Source organism: Chamaea fasciata, unplaced genomic scaffold (assembly GCF_029207755.1).
Source record: "Chamaea fasciata isolate MVZ Bird 193981 ecotype frontalis unplaced genomic scaffold, bChaFas1.0.hap1 SCAF_22, whole genome shotgun sequence".
Classification (NCBI taxonomy): Eukaryota; Metazoa; Chordata; class Aves; order Passeriformes; family Sylviidae; genus Chamaea; species Chamaea fasciata.
The window spans coordinates 7986851-8009077 of NW_027094107.1; the positions used below are offsets into that span (position 1 = coordinate 7986851).

Here is a 22227-nt window from a genome sequence, read left to right on the forward strand (position 1 = left end):
TGAAATTCGCGAGTGGGCTTGATGTCCTTCAGTTCATGTTTGCCATGAAAGCTGGGATTTATTGATTTTTAATGACCTGGCTTCCAAGGCTTTGGGTTTGGAAGAAACAGCGAAGTATCACGGAACCCACAATCACTTCAAAGGTGTGGAAACGGCAGAAAAATTCAGTCTGGTAGAAACTGCCTCCACGGACAGGAGCAGAACTTTTCCTCCCTCAAAGGTGTGCCTTCCTGCCCTCAAGCTGGCCAGGAGAGAGGAAAAAAGGAATAAAGTGGCAAGGCAGTGCTTGATTTACCTTTTCTCCACGCCCTGCAGCCTCTGGCCGTTTTCGCTGTCTTTTGAACCACAAAAGTTTCTGCACCAGTAGTGTTTGAACAGCAAATACCAGTGCAGCACAAAGCAAAGGGCACGCATATTAGAAAATGAGCAGCCCCTGGTATTTCATGGCATAACGTGCAGCAGAAATGCTTGCAGGTTGCTGTTCTGTCCTCTTCCAATTGCTTTACAAAGCTTGGCTGCTTATCCTTGATCTCATTTAGTGCACGGAGAATGGAGGACGAGAAGAGTGGAGGTAAAAAGCAAGCAAGCAATTTGGTAATTTATATGCATATTTTGCTTGTGGCATGCTGAATCAACTGTTTACCTGTTAGCAGGAAAGGGCTGAAACAAACCATTGTCTCGGTCGGGTTAACACCACGTGAGGAGGAAAGCAGGGCAGCTCGTTTTGGAACCTGTGCTGCGGAGCAAACAGAAACCCCCAATGCACACATGCGGTTGCCATATGTCGCGCTTATCATAAAAGGCATCTCGGTGCTATTTTGCAGGGATGCTTGAACTGCAGAGAGAAGACTCCACTGTTGAGGAGGGTTCATGCCAGAGGTGCTGGGCTTGCTGTTGGTGAGATGAGGTTTGGTGGCTGCTGAGGCGGCTCTGGTTGGCGGCAGGAGCTCTCCCCTTCCCTCTCGGATTGACGCTGGCACCCGGAGAAAAGCAGAGCAGCCTGATTCTGCTGAGAGGATTTTCCTGGCAGGGGAAGGCATGCAGCACGGAGAGTCTGGAAGGGCAAGGCCAGGTGCTAGGGCGAGTTCCACCCAAGGCATGCCGCGGTGAATCCTTCCTCTCCAGCCGTGCCTCGCTCCGCGCCGGGGCGGCTGCCAGGGGCTGCCCATGGGCTGGGCTGGTGCCTGCCCTGCCTTCGCCTCAGCCTTCTGAAGAGCTGGAGAAGTGTGTAGGGAAGATGTTGGACTTGAGCTTCCTGACCGAGGAGGAGTATGAGAAGCTGATGAAGGTTCTGCAGAGAGATGCAGAGCTGAAGAAGAAGGATGGGGATCGCATCAGGTGAGAGAGCAGGATGTGAGCTTCCCTTGGGGAAGAGTTTTTCACTCCTTTGAGAGAGGAGCGTGTGTGTGTGTGTGCGTGTGAAGAAGGAGAGGTGCAGGTTGCAGCAGGACTGTCCCTTTTGCTCAGATCCTGATAGATCTTTTCATTGTACCCCATCTTCCCCAGCCGTCCTTCTGTTGCTGCTGCCCTCTCCTTGCAGGAGTGGACTCTCCTTTTGAGTTAATCATCAGCCCTCAGAGATGCCAGGGGCAATCACCCCTCTCCTGTTCGGTGGAGAATTTCTTGGTGGCAGAGGTCTGAGCAGGGGAGCAGCTGCTACCTTGTTTAACTCACTCAGTAGCCCAGAAAGACCACAGTGTGTTTTAAAATGATATTTCACAAAATGAGGTTTTAAATCCCCTTCCCTGCTTTACGTTGCCCCATTGCTTTTTGAGGCGCACCATCTATCCTAGAGAGGGCTGATCAGAGGCTGCATGATCTGCCAGAGCTTTGCAGGGAGGTTCCAGAGCCAGGGATTGTTGCTCAGGCCAGCTCCTCTGCCACTGGCCGTCCTGGAGCTCAGGTCTGGTTGATCAGGACTGCTTGTTGCTGCTGTCACTTTTTAAATGCCAGCGTTAGACCATCTGGGCTGACAGTGTGCACCAGGCTCAGGGAGCTGGCACCCAGTTCTCCATGGCCAGAAATGAGTAACTCAGTGAGTGTGGATGGCACTGTGCCAGTTTACCCCAGCTAAGGGTGCGAGTCTTCCGTTTGCCATTGAGCCAAAAAAAAGAGTAAGACAGAGATTTATAGAAATCTGTATCCTTATAGGAAGGATGCTCAAGGCTTGAAAGGGGAGCAGGAAGCTTTGCTGCAGGCTCCTGGGAGCCTGTGTGCCCTGGCCTCTGCTGGGAGCTGGGGAAACAACTGGAAGCCAGAACTCGGGGTGTATGTGTCTGCATGCTCTTACCTCTCCTCTGAACTGAAACAATTTCAAAAGGGTTTGGCTTTTATTTCTTTTGGGTTTGGTTTGTTTGTTTCTGAAACAGAGTATTTTTTCTCTGAAGTAGAGGTTTGGTAAGAAGAATGTTTGGATTATTTTGGTTTTATTTCACTTCCCCTTGAAAGCTGTTTCACAGGAGGCTTTGATTTGGGAGTGAAGTGAGTTATGTCCTGCCCAGAGCCCCTTACCTGTAGTAAGTTTGACACGTTTGGTTGTCAGCACTGCCAGGTTTAGGTGCCAAAAAACAGCCCTGGGTGTGCCCAAGTGAGGTACAGGAGGAGAAGCCAGGCTTAGGAGGGAGACCTAACCAAGTGAGTGCCGCAATAGGCACGGCAGGAAAAGGAGCAGTGTCCAGGGAGAACGCTGCAGGGACAGGTTCCTTCCCTGAATATCCTTATTTGTTTCCGTGGTTTGCAGCAAATTTGATCCAAACGGTTTTGCTGCCCATGAAGGGATTAATAGACAAATAAAATGGAGAAGTGCAAGGCAGACAAGCAGCCCCACCCCTTCCTTAACCCTCAGGGCAGCCAAGCAAGTGGACAAATCTCCTTGCCAGGTGAATGGTTAGGATTTGTGAAATTTGGAAGAGGTGAAAGCCCGAGTCTACAAGGTGCTGTTCCCATTTCAGATAAAGAATAAATCAGCTGCTGTTCTAATGCTGGTTTGGCCCTTGTGATTGCAGAGAATAATCTCTGGATCCTTCCTGGTGTCAGACAGGTGAACCCATGGACAGGTCACAAAGGCAGCTCGGGGGAGGTTGAAACTTTGAAGATCTTTTTTGGTGTGTAATCCTTGCACTGACTTCCAGGAGGATACAAGGCTCCATCAAGGATGAGAAGAAGAAGAAGTTTGTGACGGGTGAATGGTTTTCTGAAGTGAAGGCAAAACGGTTCCAGGAAGACTTGGAGGGGCCGGATCTGCTTCGGGCATCCATTAGAAGGAAAAAGGGCAAACTAGAAAGTAAGTATGTTAGTGTACAACTTCAGAAAACACACTGATGGACCAGGAGAAAATTGGTCCAGGATGGGAGACTCCGTGTACTGGGAGTCTGTTGAGAACCAGTGTTGTGAGAAAGGGATTCTCATCTATGTTTTCAGTACCAGAAGAACATCCCTGGTTACCAAAATCAGGGCTCAAAGAGAAAAATTATAGTGTGGGAGAGGACCAAGGCAAAAACCATGTGCAGTGAATGCTTTTTCCCCACTTCAGCTTCTTTTTTTCTTGTTCTTGCTTCTTTTTCCCAAAATTTCTGTTTGCTAGAGGTCAGTGGTGCCCCAGTTCCTGAAGTGGTGTGACCAGAGCTGCTCTCACAGGCCTCTGGGGTGCTGAGGTCAGTCACAAGTCTGCAAAGGGACAGGGAGCCTCTCTCCTCCTGGCATGCATTCACCCACTTGAGAGGGTCCATGCATCACTTTTTGCATGGAAATAATCCCAGGGCAAGATGTGTAACAGGTAGATTTTTCTCTTTAAAATAGACCTGGCTGCATGAATAAATCCGTGCAGATCTTGTTGACCAGACTGAGCTTTTATTCACTGAGAGTTTAATCCTTTTGGTTTTGCAGTAGCAAGAAAACCCAGTTGCTAACAAAATGTCTCATGCAGTGTCATACCCTGCAGTCTGGTGTGAAAGCTCCTGTCCTCTGTTGTTTTTAATTTGGGGTCTTTGGGAGCTTAAAAGATATAGCTGGGCCTGGTGCCAGTAAAAATAACAGGGAACTCCTCATTAACTGTATTGGCCTCCTCCTTTGTTTGCCAAGATTGGATGACTTGAGTCAAAACAGGAAATGGCTGAATTTAAATCCTGGAACAGATTAACTTTATTGACGGTCAATGGCAGCGTCCTGTGGAGGTTTCCAGTGATGTGACAGCTCCTGGCACAAGTCAGGTGTTGGGCAGCTTTGGCCTCTTGGACCTGGGGGGGTCTGGAAGTGTTTTTCCTGCCCTGGGGCTCCCCATCCTTGGGGAGAGCAGGCAGAACCCCTGAGATCTCTCTCCTCTTATACCCCCAGGGACTGTGCTGGTGGGACTCTTTCCACTGGGCAAATCTTCTTAGCCCAAACAAAACACTCCAAGCACTACAAGTTCGATGAAATGCCATTTCTCACTTGTCTCTGTTCCAGATGAGGCCAACGGGCACGTCCAGATGGGTGTGGAGAGCAGAGCTGCCCCAAGTCCTGCCCTTCCTGAGGACGTTGCTGATGCAGGGGAGGGAAGGTAACACTGCTCTGTGCAATGCTCAGGCTGCTGCTCCTGCTTCTAATGAAAATTGAACGCTGCTCATTAAACCCTAACTGCGTTTCTGAGACTGTATAAGTAATACCTTCTAGAGGATATTTTTTAAGTCCTTCTTCCAGGAATTGTCAGACTATCAATCCACCCCTAACAGTCAAGCGTTAATGTGCTTATCCCACAAAGGCCTTTTCCTGCGTGATTTGATAAGGGGTCAGTGAAATGGGAGCTGTCTCTAAGGTCAGGATATGCTGGTTAGTTTTTCAAAGTAATTACGGTTCTATTTGTTTAATTTTTGCTATGGAGCAACACTAACAAAATGAGCTGCGTGAGGAAACTGCTCATTTCCTGCTGGTGCCTACCTCTGTGTCCAGTGCTCAGCGCTCTCCATCAAGGCTTGGTGGGATTTCACGTTGTGCTGACTGAGCAGAAACATCTGCTAAAAGCAAGTCAGTGACCTCAGTCAATCTCCGTGGACCGTGGAGAAGCAATTAAAATATTCACATATTCCTGTATTGTTGTTCCCATCTCATTTGCCTTTTTTTTTTTTTTTTGTCAGCAGAATGAGGAATCATCCTCCACAGGTGGCAGTTGCTCCAGTTAAATATTAAATATGGGCCTTGACAGCACTTGGAAACCTCTTGCAGCTGATTAGTGGGTGTTGTTTAATGAAGGAGCCAGAGGCAGCAGGCCCTAGGTGCTCCTGCTTTGCTGGCAGTGGTTTTTATTGGGCAGGGTTGGTTAAATCCTGAAAAGCTAGCTTTGTTTTTCTCATTCAGTCTTAAGCAAGGTGTGGTCTGTTCCTTCCTGGGCCACAGCATGGAAATGTCTCTCCTTTCTGCATGGCCCTTGGGCTCTTCTGGCACTTCCCACAAGGGAAAAAAGTCCAGAAAGTCTGAACAAACCTAGTAGGTGACACGCATTGTTTTTATTGAGCAAGTTGTGCACCTGAGCAGAGCTGAGGTGGTGTTGAAGACTGCCTGAACACCCAAACAGACACATCGTCACCACAGACCTCCTTGTTGAGGCATTTCTCCTCCCCCACAGATCCAGCACACCTACTCTTGAAACCACAGAGCAGAAAAATTTGCCAAAACCGAAGCCAAGGGTTCCTGTCCAGTCGTCTGCATCGTGCAAGGTAGTACAGGCACAGCCTCTGCACTTTGTTTTGTTTCTCCTTGGAGCCTCACACAGTCTGTGCCTCTTGACAGGAGCTCCACAGGCTGCCTGCCCTCATGTACCTGCCCAAATAAAATACTTTTTTTTCCCAGTCTTGCCAGTATTGATAAGATTTGTTTTCTGTTCAGAGATCCAGCACACAGGATGTCTCTTCCTCGGAGAGTGACTCTGGAACGAGTCCATTTGTGACTGCAACAAACAGCTCTCATTTGTCTAGAAAAGGTGAGTTTTTCGTTCACTGAGCTATTGGTGTTTTTGTTACTCATCATCAAACACCAAGAGACGAGATGCCTTTCAGTGTGTGTACAAATAAATAACAAAGATTGCCTTGGCATAAAAGAATGGGCTGCCGGCACTCTGTGAATTACAGCCAGGGCAGCAGGGACCAAGGCACAAAACAATCTGATGGCTGAAACTTCTCTGGGCTCTCAGTCCATGCTAAACTGAGTGCTTGGCTCTCAGCTCTTTAATCCAGAAGAGGACTCATCCTCTCTTTCCAGCTTTGACTGGATAGTGAATTTTGGAACATTGCAGATAGCCAGTAGGGAAATCGAGAGGGAACCTGCAAACAAATCCACAACTCGCAGCAACACTTTAGAGCTCAGTGGATTTTTTCTTTCGCAGGGAGAAGGACGGGGGTTTTCAGGGCTTTCTTCAGATGGAAGGGAACTTCATCTGGGAAAGAACTAGGAATATATTGATGATTTCTGAAAACTCCCCGTCTTCTCATTGAGAAATTGCAGCCCAGACTTTCCGCGGAGAGATTGGGTGTGCTGCAGTGGGACAGGCGATGTGTTGTTGTTGTTTTTGTAGGTCGTGGGGCATCTGCTCTGCCCACCCGGCCCTCGGAGGATGCTGTGCCCCAGCCCAGCCCCGCACCTGCAGGAGAAGCTGCTGATGGGGCCACCGGCGCCACAGAGGGGCCGAGAGCTCCACCAGAAGAAACTCGTGCTCCCAGCAAAATACCAGTTAAGAAGAAACCGAGCGGAGCCTTCCCCAGCTCTGAGCAGTTGGTGAACCACGAGGGGCCGGCAGAAAAGAGCCTTGCGAAGAAAGAGACCCCCAGAGCCCTGCCCTCGGACGGGGAGAAAAAGCACGGCGGGAACTACACGATCTCAGCGATGAGTACCAAAGAGGAGGACATGGGCCTGGACCGTGAGCACTTCAGGAACCTGAAGAGCTTTTGGGAGAAGGGAGCGGAGGCGAGGGCCCAGGCGGGCTGGGCGGACAGCCGGCAGGTCAGGCTGTGCCGCTCGCTCTCCGTGCAGTCTGGGCAGGGACAGGGTGCTGCCTTCCCCAGAACGAAGAGCCCATGCAAAAGGACAATAACGTTGTCTTCCAGCGAGGAGGAGCCAAGCTGTGCCACTCCTGCAAGGAAAGGCTCGGTTTCCATCGCTCCCAGAGCCGCCTGTGCCGAGAGCGAGGTTACAAGGAATGACTCGCTGAGCGAGGGCAGTGGGAAGCTGCTGGTGGCAGAGGAGGAGAAGGTGGTGCAGCATCGCTCCAAGAAATCCAGGTTGCCTGTAAGAGCGCCTTCCATCCAGCCTGGGTCGCCCACCAAGGATGTGTCCGGCAGCACGCTGGAGGCAGGGATGCCCGTGGAGGAGCTGGTGGTGGCAGAGGAGCACAAGCCCACAGCGAGGTCCCTGGCCAGCAGGGTACAGATACTGATCGACCCTGCGCTCACAGATGGTGAAAACGATGCTGAGAAAGAGGGAAGATCTGATCTGGGCACTCAAGACAACATGGAAATAAATGGAGAGCCACCTGAGGAAAAAACGTGCGAGTCTTCCGACCAGCCGACACCTGGTGAACCATCTGGAGAGAGAGAAGCTGCTCAGGGAACAGACTCAGCAGTTTACTCAGGTACTGAGGGCTGTGACTGCACCCTGTGAAATCCAAATAGAGAGCCATCCCTAAGCCCGTTTTCTTCCCTAACCCCTCTGCGTTCTGCACATTTTCTTCATCTGTCCATTTTTCCTGTATTGCAATTTGTGTGGAGTTAGCTTGTGTAGAGCGTGTTCCACAAACAGCTCTGGAAACAAATCCTGCGTAGCCTAGTGTGAGTGTAGAAGGGGACAGTGCCATGTTCCCTTGCTTTCCTCCCCTGTGCCTCACCTGCAAGCCCCTCACCTTGGGACAGCCCTGCACTACCCACAACACATCACAGGAACTCGCTTTATTTCACTCGCTGGCGAGATGGTGTTTTCTTCAAATGTGGGACTGGAGGAGTTCTTTGTGGTAGCGTAAGTCGAACACAAATAGAAGAAATAAAATGTGAAGCAAAGTGTTGAATAAATACTCTGGCTCTCAAAGTGCCTTGACAGGGGCTGCCCTGGCTGTCAGTGCCCAAATGACATTTTGTGTCTTTTTGGAATGCACAAGTGAACTTTGATATTAAACTTTAAGCAAAGTGGACCGAACAAGGAGTCTGATCTTTCTGGGTTCTGATACCAGGTTCTCAACCACGATGGTGTCAATGGCATCACCATTTTTATTTTTTAATTGTGTCATTTCTTGGCTTATTTCCTACCTCATATAACATTCCTGTGAAAATCCAGAGCTGCACTTCAGGTCATTGCAAATATTTCCTTTCTGGAATATTTTGGGTGTGAAGGACATCTGAGATCATTAAGTCCAACCATTAGATCATTCTGCTGTTTCTCAGGGCTTTTTCCTTTATTCTTTCATTCATTTCAAGTTGATATTGGCAGATGTCTCTGTTGCGCTGGAAGCTCTTCACAAGACTTGGTCTGTCTTGGGGACTGGGTTAATGCAGTATTTCCATTTCCTGACACAGTGTGAGGAGGTTTTTTTGGGGGAGACATCAGAGCACCGGGATGATGGGGAAGCAGCTCAGTGTAACTGCTCTGAGCAGAGTGACCAAGGGAGGCACACACACACCCCATGGGCTTGTTGATGCACTGCCCATTGGTGTTGCTTTATTTACCACGTTGCTTTGGCTTTTTGTGTGTTCCAGAGGAAGATGGGGATCATTCTCCTGCTGCTCAGGCTCTGGCCCGAGCAAATAGCATTAATCTTGCAAAGAGCATGGTGAACATTTACACAACCACAGAGAGTGAGTAACGTCTTTCTTTCCTTCTTCTTTTTGGTTTACATTTGCTGAAGGTAATACATTATGCCAGTTTTTCATCACCGTGCTTCTGTGCATGTACCAGGCCAGGAAAATGACATACTGTTTCATCATCAAATTAGAGAGTTTATACTGCCTCAAATTAAATTCAGAGCCAGGAAATCGCAGCTGGATTGATGGTTTGTTACTTCAGCGAAAGCACAAGGGCTTCAAAGGGCTGGCGAGAAGCTCGTGCTCATCTCTCCTGTTCCTGCACCAGGGCTGAGATTGATCTGAGGTGCCAGACCTGGTGTCAGTGTGTGTCCTGCTCACGAGGCCTCTCCCCTCACCAGAGCAGAGCCCGTGGCTGGACTGGTGTCCCCAGCTGGGACATGTTTTATGGTGGCAGTCTCTCCCTGAGAAACCCAGAGAAGCTGAGGAGAAGGCAACCAAGGAAGCAGCAGCCTGCCTGAAGAAGCCCAAGAAAGCTGCAGCCATGGGAAGTGCCCGAGGGAAGGCAGCAGCAACCTCTGTGCCCAAGAAAGCCAGTGACAGTCCCCAGAGGGTGAAACCTGGCCAAAGAGACAGCTCAGAGCTTGTCCTGAAAGGAAAGTGGTGAGGCCAGTGACTGAAGTGAGAAGTGTGGGAAGGCAATGCCCAAGGAAAAGTAAAGGTAAAGCCGAAGGAGGCTTTGATGGAGCCACTTTAAATCCAGCAGCTGGCTGGCAGCTCACACTGCAGAGCCCTGTGGCTGTGCCCAGCCCAGCTGGCACCTCATGCCACCTCTGCCCCATCATGTGGTGCCCACCGTGTCACCAGGCACGGTGCCTCCAAGCTCCAGGCCCCACTTTGCTGTTCAGGGACATGGTCTCCACCAAGACAACCAAGATTTCATCTTCCCCCCTTATCTGGAGCCCCAGAGCTCAGCCTTGGAAACGCTCCTGTGACAGAGCTCCAGTTTCGTGTTTGCAGTATGGCAAATAGTCTGTGGAGATACAATTATTTATTCAATGTTGGAAAGGAAAATAGTAAATGTCAGATGGATGGTAAATCAAGAATCTCCCGGGCATTTTGAGCACCAAGGAATGAATGTATCATCATGCCCAAAATACTAAACAAGTGTGTATATGAACACGCATGTTCATATACATGAATCTTTTCAGAATGAATTCTTCTGAGATGGAGAAAGTTACCTTCAAGAGAGTTATTGGGAGAAGATAAACAGACAAAAAAGAAGTTTTAGTTAGACTTTTAAGCAGTCCAGTAACCATCTTCGTAATGATAGGGAACTTTCTAACTTTTTTCTTTTAGATAATCTGGCCGTTGTCCACCTCTGTGTCTGGCAGAGTATTTGAGAGGTGTATGCAGCGGGGAAATCGTGGGTATAAATACTTTTGTGCTCTTTTCCACAAAGGAAAAGCAGGCGACGTCCACGTCCTCGTGCTGATGAGGGAATTAGCTGAGCCACTAGAGGGAGTTCCGCACTCCCACACTGTGAGTGAAAACGCGCTGGAAACAGCTCCGCGATGTTAATTAGCAGTTTTTGTCTTGGGGAGGATCAGCTTCAGTGACAGGTGACACAGGCAGGGCAAGTAGGTAGTACTCCAGTGCCTTCCACAAGCTTTTTCTCCTTCCTTGTGCCCTTTAACAACAGTGTGACTTATAATTTCCTTGTTTTTTTGTACCTGCAGCATACAATAAACCCCACTTGATATCACATCAGTTTCTTGAACCTGAAAGAGTCAAAGACGTGAGCAGATCCTCTCCTCTCCTGTTGTCCGAGGTGGGTCGATGCCAGAAATGGCTGCAATAGTGTTCACAGCATTCCCTGAACGGCAGTGTTGGTGTCATGAGAAGGTTTCTCCTGGGCACCAACAGCACCTGCTTTAGAGCACGCCTTGGTTATGTCATGACTAAATGAGAAATGCCTTAAGCAAGAAGCCCCCAGTAACCCAGAGCAGCCCTTCCACCCTGGAGGGTGTTGCCCGGTGTGTCAAAGCACGCTGCTCTGTGCCCTTTCCCAGAGCCCAGGCGGGGCACGCAGCTCCGTTTGGAGGCAGTTAACGATGACGTTCAGTGCTGCTTGGAGGGGATGCCCTGGGGAGGCTCCTGCACTCTGCTCCACTCTCCTGACCCGATCTCTGCTTTACTGGCACTGCGCTGAGCAATCCCTTTTCCTCTCCGGCGCTGCCAAAGCGCTCGCTCGCTCGGCACAGCCTAAAGATGCTTCTCATTTTCTGAGCAGACTGAATCGGACACGGCCTCAGAGATCAGCTTCCAGTTTAACAGGCACAAGAAGAGCCCCAGCATTGGCAGCCACTCATCAGACATGGCCTCAGTCTCCTCGGTAGGTACCAAGCCAGGGCTCCTCGGTCGGATGCGGTGACGCTGCGTTCGGGCTGCTGCTGCTGCTGCTGTGGCCTCCAGAGCATCCTGTTGGCTTCTGCAGGGGTACATAATTAAAGGATTGGGGGTGATTAATGACTTGCTCGGGGTGAATCCAGGATCCACCTCAAAACAGAGAGCCACTGAGTCGTCCTTGGTCAGATTTCCCGTAAGCGACAGCCCGCGCTCCCGGGTGTGGATGCTCTGAATCCTGGCGGTGCAGAAGGAGGGGGAGCGGGTTTCTAGGTGGGAAAATGAGGCACACAGGTATCGAGGGACGTGTTTGGGGTTCAGGACTGCAGGTGGGTGCCCTCTGCAAGCTCGTCCTTTATCAGCTGGTAAGAGGGGATTCAGAGTTGGACAGCGAAAGCGTGTTTAAAGCTTCAGCGTCTAAGGAAAGCTGAAAAAAGCTGAATGTGTTTAGTTGAGTGTTTTTAAAAGATTCCTTAGAGACAGTATTTGGGGAGGGAGCTGCTTAAAAGGGCTTGAATTTGCTGTGCTACTGTTACGGATTTCTCCAAGGAGTATATTTGAGATTTACAGAATATATGTGAAGCAAAGCTGGTAGGGAGAGGTCATGAATGTAGATAAATATGTTAAAAACTTTGGGGCACATGAGTTCTTCTCCTAATCTGGAGCATCTGGGAGCTGAAAATGAGTCCAGGTCACACAGGTATTCTTGAAAATCTCGTTCAGGATTCTCTGCTGGGGTGAGTATCCTGATGGGATGGTAAATGCAGCTCCAAGGCCTGACAGGAGAGGTTTAGCAGGTTTTTTGGAGGTTATAATAAAATTCAGAACCGAAGTACGTAGGGAAAGACAGAGAAGAATTGGGTTAATTACTAGGAAGGTTTTTTGATAAACGTTCATGACAGTAACACAGAGAAGTGCCAAGAGGGTTAATGATTTGCTTTGTAAACAGTGTCGGCTTTTATGAAATCCTGTCAGGAATCATGAGTGATTGAGAAAATTATCTCATCTTTCTGTAGCTGAGTTTTGCTTGTGCTTTGTGACTTTCTACCAGTGAAAGACAAAGACTTGGAAAAGGAAGCCCAAGTTGTCTGGGCAAAATGCAGTTTGTTCTGGGAAAGCAAATAACTCTTGGGTGCCTAGCTCCAGATTTGTGTCTGGAGAAAACCTCGTGTTCCTGTGCCTTTGGGGCGGGCCCATCTGGTGGGGCAGTGGCTCTTCAGAACAGGGTTGTGTCTGTTTTGTGCTGCTCCATGCACACTGTGAGTAAGCAACAAGATAGGAATAGTTCTTCCTACGTTTCTAGTCTGTTTTATAAATGGATTGACAATTATGTGGCTCTATCTACCTGAAATATCAAGTTCTTATAATATAGTTCATGTTCTCTCAATGTCTTTCTTTCTTAGTGATGAGATTGGGTCAGGATATCAGTTACTTGTTCTGTAAGCATAGGGAAGAGAGATGTGTGGTTCCCCCCAGGAATATCTGAGTCCATTTCCCAAAGTTTTGGGATTTAGGAGTGAAAAAACTTCTGTATTTCTTGAGTATTCAATGCTTCTAAGTCGTGGTCTGGGATAACACATTCCTGTGAGACCCTTATTTGGATTGCCCATCCCTGGCTTGCTTGAGAACAGCCACAACTGTTTCATATTATAAAATTATAAATAAATAATTAAACCCAGTTCAATATTGTAAAATTATAAATAAATCTTTATACTACCGCCCTCTCTGTGCCAGGAACACCACACTGCACGAGGACAGGAGCACCAGGTTTTTGCTCTGGCAATGCATTTCTCAGACAGTTGTCTTTGCCCAGAGCCCAGTCACACTGTGCCTGTTGCCGTGGCACTGACCTTCTCTCCCCCCGGCAGGTGAGTGGCAGTGTGCTCAGTGTCTACAGTGGTGATTTTGGGAGTGTGGATGCCCAAGGAATGGTGGAGTTTGCTCTGGACTATGACGAGAAGAACCGGGAGTTCCAGGTCCACGTGTCCCGGTGCAAGGACCTGGCTGTGGTGGATGAGAAGAAAGGCAGGTCTGACCCGTGAGTGATGTTTTTGTGACTTCTGCATTGCTGAATTCTGTGCTCTGGAGGGTTTTTATTTTCTTTAAGTGCAATGCTTCCTTCCTTCCTTCCTTCCTTCCTTCCTTCCTTCCTTCCTTCCTTCCTTCCTTCCTTCCGATTAGAGAGCTTGGCAATGTGGGGCAATACCCAAGTGGAGTTTATTTTCTAGGTATGTCAAAACTTACCTGCTCCCAGACAAAGCTAGGATGGGTAAGAGGAAAACTTCAGTGAAGAAGAGGACGGTGAACCCCATTTACAATGAGGTGTTGCGGGTAAGGACACACACACCCTCTGAAAACCTCTGTTGTAGTAGGCAGGTCCGGAAAGATCTTGGCCAGATTCCTCCTGCCACCCCTGCACTGCTCTTCCCTGGGGTTTGAGAGGCTTGGGATGTTAGAGGTTCCTCTGCACCCATCTGTGTGGCACCCAAGATTTCTCTGCCAAAAGCACACGGATCTCTGGATGCAATAGTGACCTGCAGTCAGAGCAGGGGCTGTTTGTCCTCCCCTTCCCTGGCATGCAGGACTGGTAAGAAAGGTCTGCATTATGTGATCATGCTCATCAAAGCATAGAGGATTGTTTAACAATGCCCAGACCTGTGTTAATAATTCTTGAAAGAGTATTGGGTTTGCCCTGTGATGAATGGAATGCCAGGTTTCCCTGTGCTCAGCAGAACAGCTTTGTCAGGGTAGTAGTATTGCAAGAGAACAAGAAAAAAGAGATGTTCAGATGGAAGCCAGTCCATGGGTGGTGCATGTGTGGGGTGGGTTTGAGTGTCTCAGGGCTTATTCGAGCTTTTGAGTAGTTATTTGTGTTTGTGAAGAAGAAAGATTTCAATAGCCTGACTTCTCTTTCTTCCTCTAGTATAAAATAGAGAAAATGGTATTGCTGATCCAAAAATTAAATCTCTCTGTTTGGCACAATGACCCATTGGGACGTAACAGTTTTTTGGGAGAGATTGAAATAGACTTGGCCAGCTGGGACTGGAGCAACAGGAAACTCAACTGGTACCCTCTGAAGCCCCGGGTGAGTGTGTCCCAGCTGCAGTCCTGCTTTCTAGCCCAGCCCTGAAGCCTTGAGGCTGGCAGAAGTCCTTCCCGACTCCTCTGAGGTCTTTGGTGGAGCAGGACAACCTGAACTGCACTAGGGACCAACCCCTGGACACCTCAGTGCAGTTCAGTGTTTGGAACGATGGCCTTCTCAGGTGTGTTTTGGTGACTGATCTGTAGAGACACTTTCATAAACAGATAAAACCTGACACTAGTCACAGCAGCTTTGCCATGACTTTGCCATTCTCTCCACTCACACAGAGACCATCCCTTAAAAACAGCAGAGTACTAGGTGAGGCAGCTGACATGGCCTGAGAGGTAAAATATTCAGGTGCCACTGTTTGTAAAGCCTGTGCAGCTTCCTGCATGCTTCTGGATTCACAGCTCTGATATGAGGTCCCTTTTAAGCAAACAGAGGACATTTATCTTTCAGAACCAAGATGGTTAATCATATCCAGCTGGACATGTCTGGAAGGGCACTCTTGTACTCTGAATCCTCAGGCTTTTGCTTCTGAGAGGCTGAGCTTGAGAACAAACCCACAGAGAAATGACCTGCCCTGAGAATGGGCTGCTCCAGCCATGGAAAATCAGAGTTTGTCCATTTGTGCTCCTGCACTGAAGTCAAAAGCTGTTTGCCTTGCTGTGTCTCCACAATCCTCCATTTAGTCAGTCCTAACTGTTTCTGTTTCAGAGCCTTTGTGCTGTTAATGGTGTGGATCATCGAGGGGTGATGAGTTTGTCCATTAAGTATGTCCCCCCTGGAAGCCTAGGTAAGTGTGCCTCATGCACTGAGGGCTGCTGAAAGAGGAATCTCATTAGAGCAAGATCCTAGAGATCAGCGCAGAGTTTGACAGCACTGCCTGCAGCCCACATCTGATTCCCACATCTGGATTTCCTGGGGAAGTGCTGGGGAGAGAGGAAGGGCTCAACAAGCTCCAGCTCATCAGCTGTTAGGGGCGTGTGGGCACTCTGGGGTGCTGTGAGGTGGTCGGAGCAGCACAGATCCCAAGTTACCACGGGGAAGGCACAGGGTTGGCTTGGCTCAGCACTTCCTTCTCTTTCCCTGTCTGACGCAGCGCTGGCAGGGTGTGTCAGGAGCCTGTGCGGAGCTGGCTGCAGTGCTGAGGTCCCCGGGGAGGGGCAGTGAGCACGCTGTGGGTCCCTAGAGAGCAGCCCTGTCACTCTGGGAGCCGTGCCTCTGAGTGCCGTGACAGCTTTTCTCTTCTCATAACTGGCAGGGCCCAAGAATCCTCCCTCTGGGGAAGTTCACATCTGGGTCAAAGACGTCAAGGACCTGCTGCAGTTGCGTCCCTCTGGAGTCGACTCCTTTGTGAAGTGGTGAGTGCTGAGCACAGTGCTGCTCCTGCTCTGTGCCCCTCAAGGGGCTCTGGTCCCTGCTCTCTTCTCAAGCTGTGCCCCCGCACTGGAAAGCCTTTGTGTTGCACTGGGAGAATTGCAGGGGGGAATTGCCCTCGTTATTCACCTGTGGCCAAGCTAGGAAGGTCCTGGCTGTGATAAAGCCCTGGGTCAGTGCTCGGTGTTTCATGCTGTGTGTTTTCTCCTCTCAAAGCTATGTGCTCCCAGACACCAGTAAGAAGAGCTACCAAAAGACCCGGGTCATAAAGAGAGACACAAACCCTGTTTTCAATCACACCATTGTGTATGATGGCTTTCATACAGAGGACCTGAAGGATGCCTGCGTTGAACTCACTGTGTGGGATCATGAAAAGCTTACCAACCATTTCCTTGGAGGGATCAGGCTGGGCCTTGGCACAGGTGAGGATTTCCCTTTACATTAACTCCATACTGTTACCACAGTGCTGAGCCACGAGGCAAAGTGGGAAGTTACTGAGCGTTTTCCTGTTGGAGAGAAACCAGGGATGGGGTCTCAGTAACTGGTACCCGCACTATATCTTGGATGGAGAGGGCCCCGGGACCGTGGGAACAGCCCTGTGTTCCCACAAATTCTGCCACCATCAGATCTGAGGTCTGGCAGGACTCAAGGATCCCCTTGCGTCCCTCAGAGAGTTTTCCTGCTGTTACAGGAAAGCAGCTGCATGACGAACCAGCACTGCGTTGGTGCTGCTCCCAGGGAAGGGTGCTCAGGGTTGGACTGCAGTGTCACAGGGGACAGCAGCACCTGGTGACTGTCCAGCCTTGGAGGGCTCTCTGAGGCATTTCACAACGTTACAGATGTTCCTTGGGGGACAAAGCTCAGGGTAGCTGGAATGTCTGCCTCCATGTTCTCTGTTTTCCACCTCTAATGTCGCCAGGTGGGTTGTGAACTCTGCAGAGCGAAGGGGCGACAAGAATAAGAATAATATAAAAATACCAAACCCAAGATGAGCTGTGATCTAGATTTAGATCTTCTCTCTCATTGACAAGTAATTGGCACCTAAAAATTTGGTTGAATTGGAATTGATGTACACGCTTTCCTGCTATGGTGTGTGTGATTCCCATAGAAATGAAAGAAGAGAACTTTGATGAATACTCCACCTTGTCCACAAGGAAATCTTTTAAGGGGAAAACCAAGCCTTTGAGACCTTCTTTGCCATTCAAAAAGATGCAGAAAGGGCTTGAGCCCAGTATTGCTTTCCTTGGCAGGTTGTGACTATATCTAGCCTGATCTATCTACCCTAATTTTTGCATTTTCTGGCTTTTGCAGTGCCTTCATTCTGAGCTCGGGTGTAGAATGGGCATTTGCAGGAGAACAGGAGGTGCTCAGGGTGCAGCTTTTATGTAAAGACATTGCCTGAGCGGTTACATCCCACTGAGTATTTCTGGCCCGGAGTGGGAACTCTTCGTGCGGCTGCCATGGTTTTCTCGTTCTTTTCAGGTTTGAGCTATGGCATCTCTGTGGACTGGATGGACTCCACCCAGGAGGAGGTGGCCTTTTGGCAGGAGATGATGTTGGCTGCCAACGAATGGATCGAGGGATTGCTGCCGCTGCGCTCACTGGCGGGGAGGAGGAAACTGAAATAACCCACTGCTGGTGCCGCAGAAATGCCCAGTGTGCTCATTAGGGTTAGGAAACTTCCTGCGGCAGGGAGAGAGAGACCATCCACAGGGCTGCTAGGGTCAGGGTGGTAAGGCAACGAAAGGGCAGCACCTTGGAGGTGTTAATGCTGAGTACTCATCCACTCACGGAGGACATGGAAGATGCCAAACGTGATTTTGACCAAGAAGAAGCTTAATTTGCCTTTTTGTTTAATCATTTGTGTGTTCAGTATATTTGAGTTCCATTAAGCTCTGGGAACATTGACAGAAGGAAAAGGAGATACGGATCCTTTTAATTTTTTTTTATTTTTACTGTTTCTTGTGCCATTTTTCTTCCATGCAGAGATGGAGTTGTACTGAAGCAGGAGCATGGGATTATTCATTCTCCCTGCAAGGGCTACACTTTGTACTTGGTGTACAATTGCTCCAAGTCACCAGCACAGTTTGAGGAAGGGACCTTTGCATTTGTCACCCGTGATAACACCTCTTTAATGTGAGGAAAATCGAGTTCCAAGGTGCATCTAAAGAGAGAGAGAGGACTGTTTGCAGCAGCAAATGAAGAAACCTGAGGAGGATGGCAGTGAGGAATTTGATATATTAATTTCTTTCTGCTTTAATCTGAAAGAGTGCAGGGATGCTCTCAGTGGGATTTTGCAAGCAGGGGCTCTTTTCCTGGCTTTCCCACAGGCTCCCTCAGTGACCTCAGGCCAGTTCCTTTGTGAAAGGAGACTTTGAGTGCAATATAAACTAAAATGTTTGCCCAAATGCAAAATACAGTTAGATTGCTAACGGGCCTAATCACACCTCTGCAATGCTTTGTGTGCAAAACATTTCAGCATGAACTGATGAGGTAGGAGACAGCCTCAAGTTAGCCTGGCATCAGAGATGAAAGGTCAAAACCCGCCCTGGAGCACAGGAGCTGCTGGGAGAGGTAAGCAGGGAGTGAGTGAACGTGAAGGGAGTGCAGAGCTTCAGTTTCCTGGGGGTCTCCTGCCTCTGCATCCCCCTCTGGTCTTCCTTTAGTGAGTTGTCTGCAGCTGGATTTTCCCTTTGGCCAGTAGCTTGCAAAAAACCCCCAAACTTTGCACCTGGCACGTTGACCGTGGTGGAGTGAACACATTTTTGAATTGCAGCTTTGTAATTTCTGTTTCGGATGTACATATTGTGATTAAATAGAATGCTTCTCTGTCATCGTCACTTGGTCTCTTGTGCCTATTTTTTATCATGCTCTAAATAACAAAAAAGCGAGCAAAAGAGGTGTTAAATTTTGTTGTGTCAAAAGGAAGCATTTTTGCCGAAGGGCGAGTGAAATGTCACGAAGAAATAATTTTTGTAACTGTCCCACTTTAGATTTTGGCTCTCTGATTATTTTGATATTCTTCTTTAACGGATTGATTTTATTTAACTCAAGCCTGCTGTGAATTTTCAGCTCAGCAAAGACGGTTGTAAATAAATTAATGGGAAAATGTACGCTTAGAGCAACAAGACTTTTTCTTTAAACGGAAACATTTGGGAAATAACCAGCAGCTTTCATGGGAAAAATAAACAATTAAAGTGGTTTGGCTATTGGAAAAAGACAATACTTGGAAATGCACCAAACACAGTAATAAAAGCACTAGGAGAGAGTCCACAGAGCAACAGAGTTAAGCAATAGCTGTCTAATGAAGGAGCTGGCACATCTGTAACATCAGCCCAAAAATCCTTTGTAGGGGGTCCAGCCTGACATGTCTTGTTTACCAAGATTTGGTCATTTATTACCTTTGTGGTCATAAATGGTAATAAACACCTTTACTTATCCCACCTCTGTGGGATAAAATAACAATACCGGGCCTAAGTTGAGAGTTTTAAAACTTACTATCTTTACCTGAGGTGCTGAACATGTGAGTATTTATTCATCTGTGTAGTTTACCTACTGAGGAGCCCTGAGCAGGGCTGCCTGCTGTGAAGTTGCAGTGAGGTGACCCACAGGACTGCTGCCTTCCTTCCTCCCTGCTTCCCTGCCTGCAGGGACAGGGATATCCCTGGGGCCAGACTCTCTGCTGTGGCTGGGACAGGGGCTGGTAACACCTGGAAGGTGCAGGTCTCTTCCTGGTGGGCTCAGCTGATTCCTCTCCATCATGGAAATGGAGTTCACCCTCCTCCTCCTCCTCACGCAGCATCCGGGCATGGCAGTGTTGCCAAAAGTGCTGTTTGCATCGATGGAGCTGGAAATGCTTGTGTTGGTGTCTCAGAAAAGGAACATCTCTTTCACTGGTGGTGCCAGGCAGGGGAGGAAAAGGGGGTCAGTGGGCCACTTCATCCCAGCAGAGTTACTTTTAGGAACTTGGCACGGGACTTTGTGAGACTATTTTTGTGTTCAGATTCCATTGAGGATTTTTTTTTTTGTTGTTAATCTTTTGCTGGCTTGTTTATTTAAATTAAGCCCTGATTAACTTAAGAAGCTTTCTTTGGCATTTAATAGTTTATCAAAGTAAAAGATTACACTGCCAGACCCCACACACGTCTGTCACACAGCTGATTCTGAGGCAGTAAAATTTGCTGTGCTCTCTTCTGTTTCACTTACAGAAAGCACTTCATCATAAAATGATTTAAGGCACATTTATGGCCAGTGTCCTGTGGAGGAGCAGAGGATCTTGTGGGTAGAAGGTTAATGGCTTGTTTGCATGTGGTTTATGATGCTGACATTTGTTGTCTGTGGGTGCTGGACCTAACAGAGACTCTGGCCTGTAAGTGTGTGCTGATGGCAGCAAGAGTGGGGCTGTAACTGGTGAAAAAAAGGAGAAAAAACAGATGGAAAGTTTTCTGATGGCAGCAAGAGAAGGGCTGTAACTGGTGAAGAAAAGAGAAAGAACAGGTGGAAAGTTTTCTGGCTGTATTTCCTAGTTCACTGTGGAATGGGTCAAGCAAAGGCACGTGGAAAGGTGAGATTTTATGCTGCCAGTGACTGTGGTTTGTGTCTCTGGTTTCCCTGCCAGCAGTGGGGGCTCACTGTGACCCCTGGGCTCCTGCTGGACACAGAAGTGACCCCAGGGACTGAGAGGGCTCAAGGAATGCTGCCTGCCTGCCTGGGAGCAGGGCCTGAGCTTGCCAGGTTTGCTGCTCCCACCAAGTTCATGCTGGGAGGGCTCCGGTAAATATTCCTGCTGGAAAGGGGCTGATGTGCAGTCCAGTGAAATACATGCTTGTTAAAGCAGGCGGATATTTGCTTTTTAAAATGTTGTAAAATCATATTATGGTTGAACTTGTCTCTGGGCTGTGGTAATTCAGCCTCTGCTGTGGACCCAAACTAGCTGAACCTGCTTCAGAAAGGAAGGAATCCCGTGCATGAAGGCATTTCTGTGGGTCAGAGTTTTCCTTTTTTCCCAGGACTGCTGGCAGGGTTTAGTGAACCACTTGGCATCCTGTATATTACACAATGGAAACCACAACACCACAGAGCCCCAGCTACCCCCTGCAGCACCTTACAGACCCCCACAGCTAATCCTCAACAGGTGTGGAGCTTGTGATGAGAAGGTTCTGAACTGGGTGGCTGCAAGTGTGTTTTGCCTTTTCTCCTCTACCCTGAGCAGCTGCTAAACTTGAGACGCTACCAGCAGGAACAGAAATCAGATTTCATGCATCTAACAACCCGTAATACCATTAGGGTAGTTGTTAACAATCCAAAGTAGCTCTTGAGCTGTAAGCAAGCAGTCTCAACTCTGGACTCAGAGGGGAAGCCAGGGAGCTGTTTTCTGGCAATTTAAGTAGCTCAGACACCCACTTTATAGCAAGAAAAATCACAATAACCTCTTTCCCTTCCCTCCTCTCTCTCTCCCACTCACCATTACTAATTGATCCTGATTGTAATGGCTTCTATTTGCTCTAAGCAGATCCCATTCCCTGCCTGGGAAGAACAGCTACAAGGACATGATATTCCCAGTGGAGGATCTGTGCCAGGATTCGGGCAGCCTCAGGCAGATAAAATGATCTCTTGATGGGAGGCCCCCTTTTCGATCAGCCGGCCCATGACCATTTTAATGTGATCATAATCTGAAATAAGACACCAGCAGCTGCATCTGGAGTGAGCCCTCCCATGGTAAGGAGCTGCCCTTTCATTTATTGTCACAGGGAAACACTTTGCCAAATGTTTTACGTCTCTTCAAAAAGCCCAGCTGACTTGCTTCTATGTGCCTGCTGCTGGGGCTAGAGGCTGTGCCGTGGGTGCTGAGTGGCACCAGAGGGGGGCCCTGCCACTTGCAGGGATGTGGGGACATCCTCTGGACACGTCCACCCAAGTGGGTCACGCTGCGTGAGAGTTTAACACTCTGGCTGCAAAGCAAATGCCAACACTGCCCTGGAGCACTGCTACTGACTGCAGAGGATTCTCTGGTTATTTCTGCAGTTTCTCTGCATTCTCCCCCTGCCATGGATCCTGGCTGGCTCTGCAGCCCTGTGCTGTGCCCGTTGATCTCCCTGGGAGGAGGCACAGCCTCCTGCCCAGGGGATGGGGCGGTTGAAGCTGTGCTGGGGCCTTTGCTCCTCTGCAGCCGAGGGAGGGAGAAGTGCTAGTGGAGGATGGTTCTTCCTCTCAAGCCGAGCGGGATAAATTGCTCTGAAGATGCTCCTGCCTCTCAGCTGGGTAGAGAAGGAGCCTGGGCACCTTCTGAGAGCCATTTAGGTAATGGGTTCCCATATTGATGGGGGCCCATTAATGGAACAGCCAGCATCACTCAGCCAGGACTCTCTTTATCAAGCCCGTGTCTGCTTTACTGCTTTTCTTTTGATTCCAGTGTGACACTGGGGAGGCAGTGGTAGCTCTGCAGGATGCCACCCCCAGCATGCCTGGGAATGCCTTGGTGGGCAGTGCTCACTCCCTTGTGCATTTTGCTGACAGAGGGGTGTTTGGGGAGGGAGAACAGACAGATTTCCTGGGGACACAGGCTGCCAGTCTGCCGGAGAGCTCCACCTCTCCAAAAGGCAC

At 48.9% G+C, this 22227-nt stretch overlaps 1 protein-coding gene across 1 annotated transcript; it reads left to right on the forward strand.

Moving 5' to 3' along the window:
• Positions 1 to 773: 773 nt before the first annotated feature.
• LOC136300231 (synaptotagmin-like protein 2) lies at positions 774 to 18745 on the forward strand. The gene is made up of 16 exons (XM_066202479.1): positions 774 to 1338; positions 3132 to 3283; positions 4444 to 4537; positions 5600 to 5690; positions 5860 to 5953; positions 6545 to 7597; positions 8712 to 8810; positions 10496 to 10587; positions 11050 to 11151; positions 13031 to 13200; positions 13391 to 13493; positions 14086 to 14247; positions 14962 to 15040; positions 15509 to 15608; positions 15841 to 16046; positions 17107 to 18745. The coding sequence occupies exons 1-16, from the start codon at positions 1238 to 1240 to the stop codon at positions 17250 to 17252; spliced, it is 2844 nt and encodes a 947-aa protein (XP_066058576.1). The 5' UTR covers positions 774 to 1237; the 3' UTR covers positions 17253 to 18745.
• The last annotated feature ends 3482 nt before the right edge of the window (positions 18746 to 22227 follow it).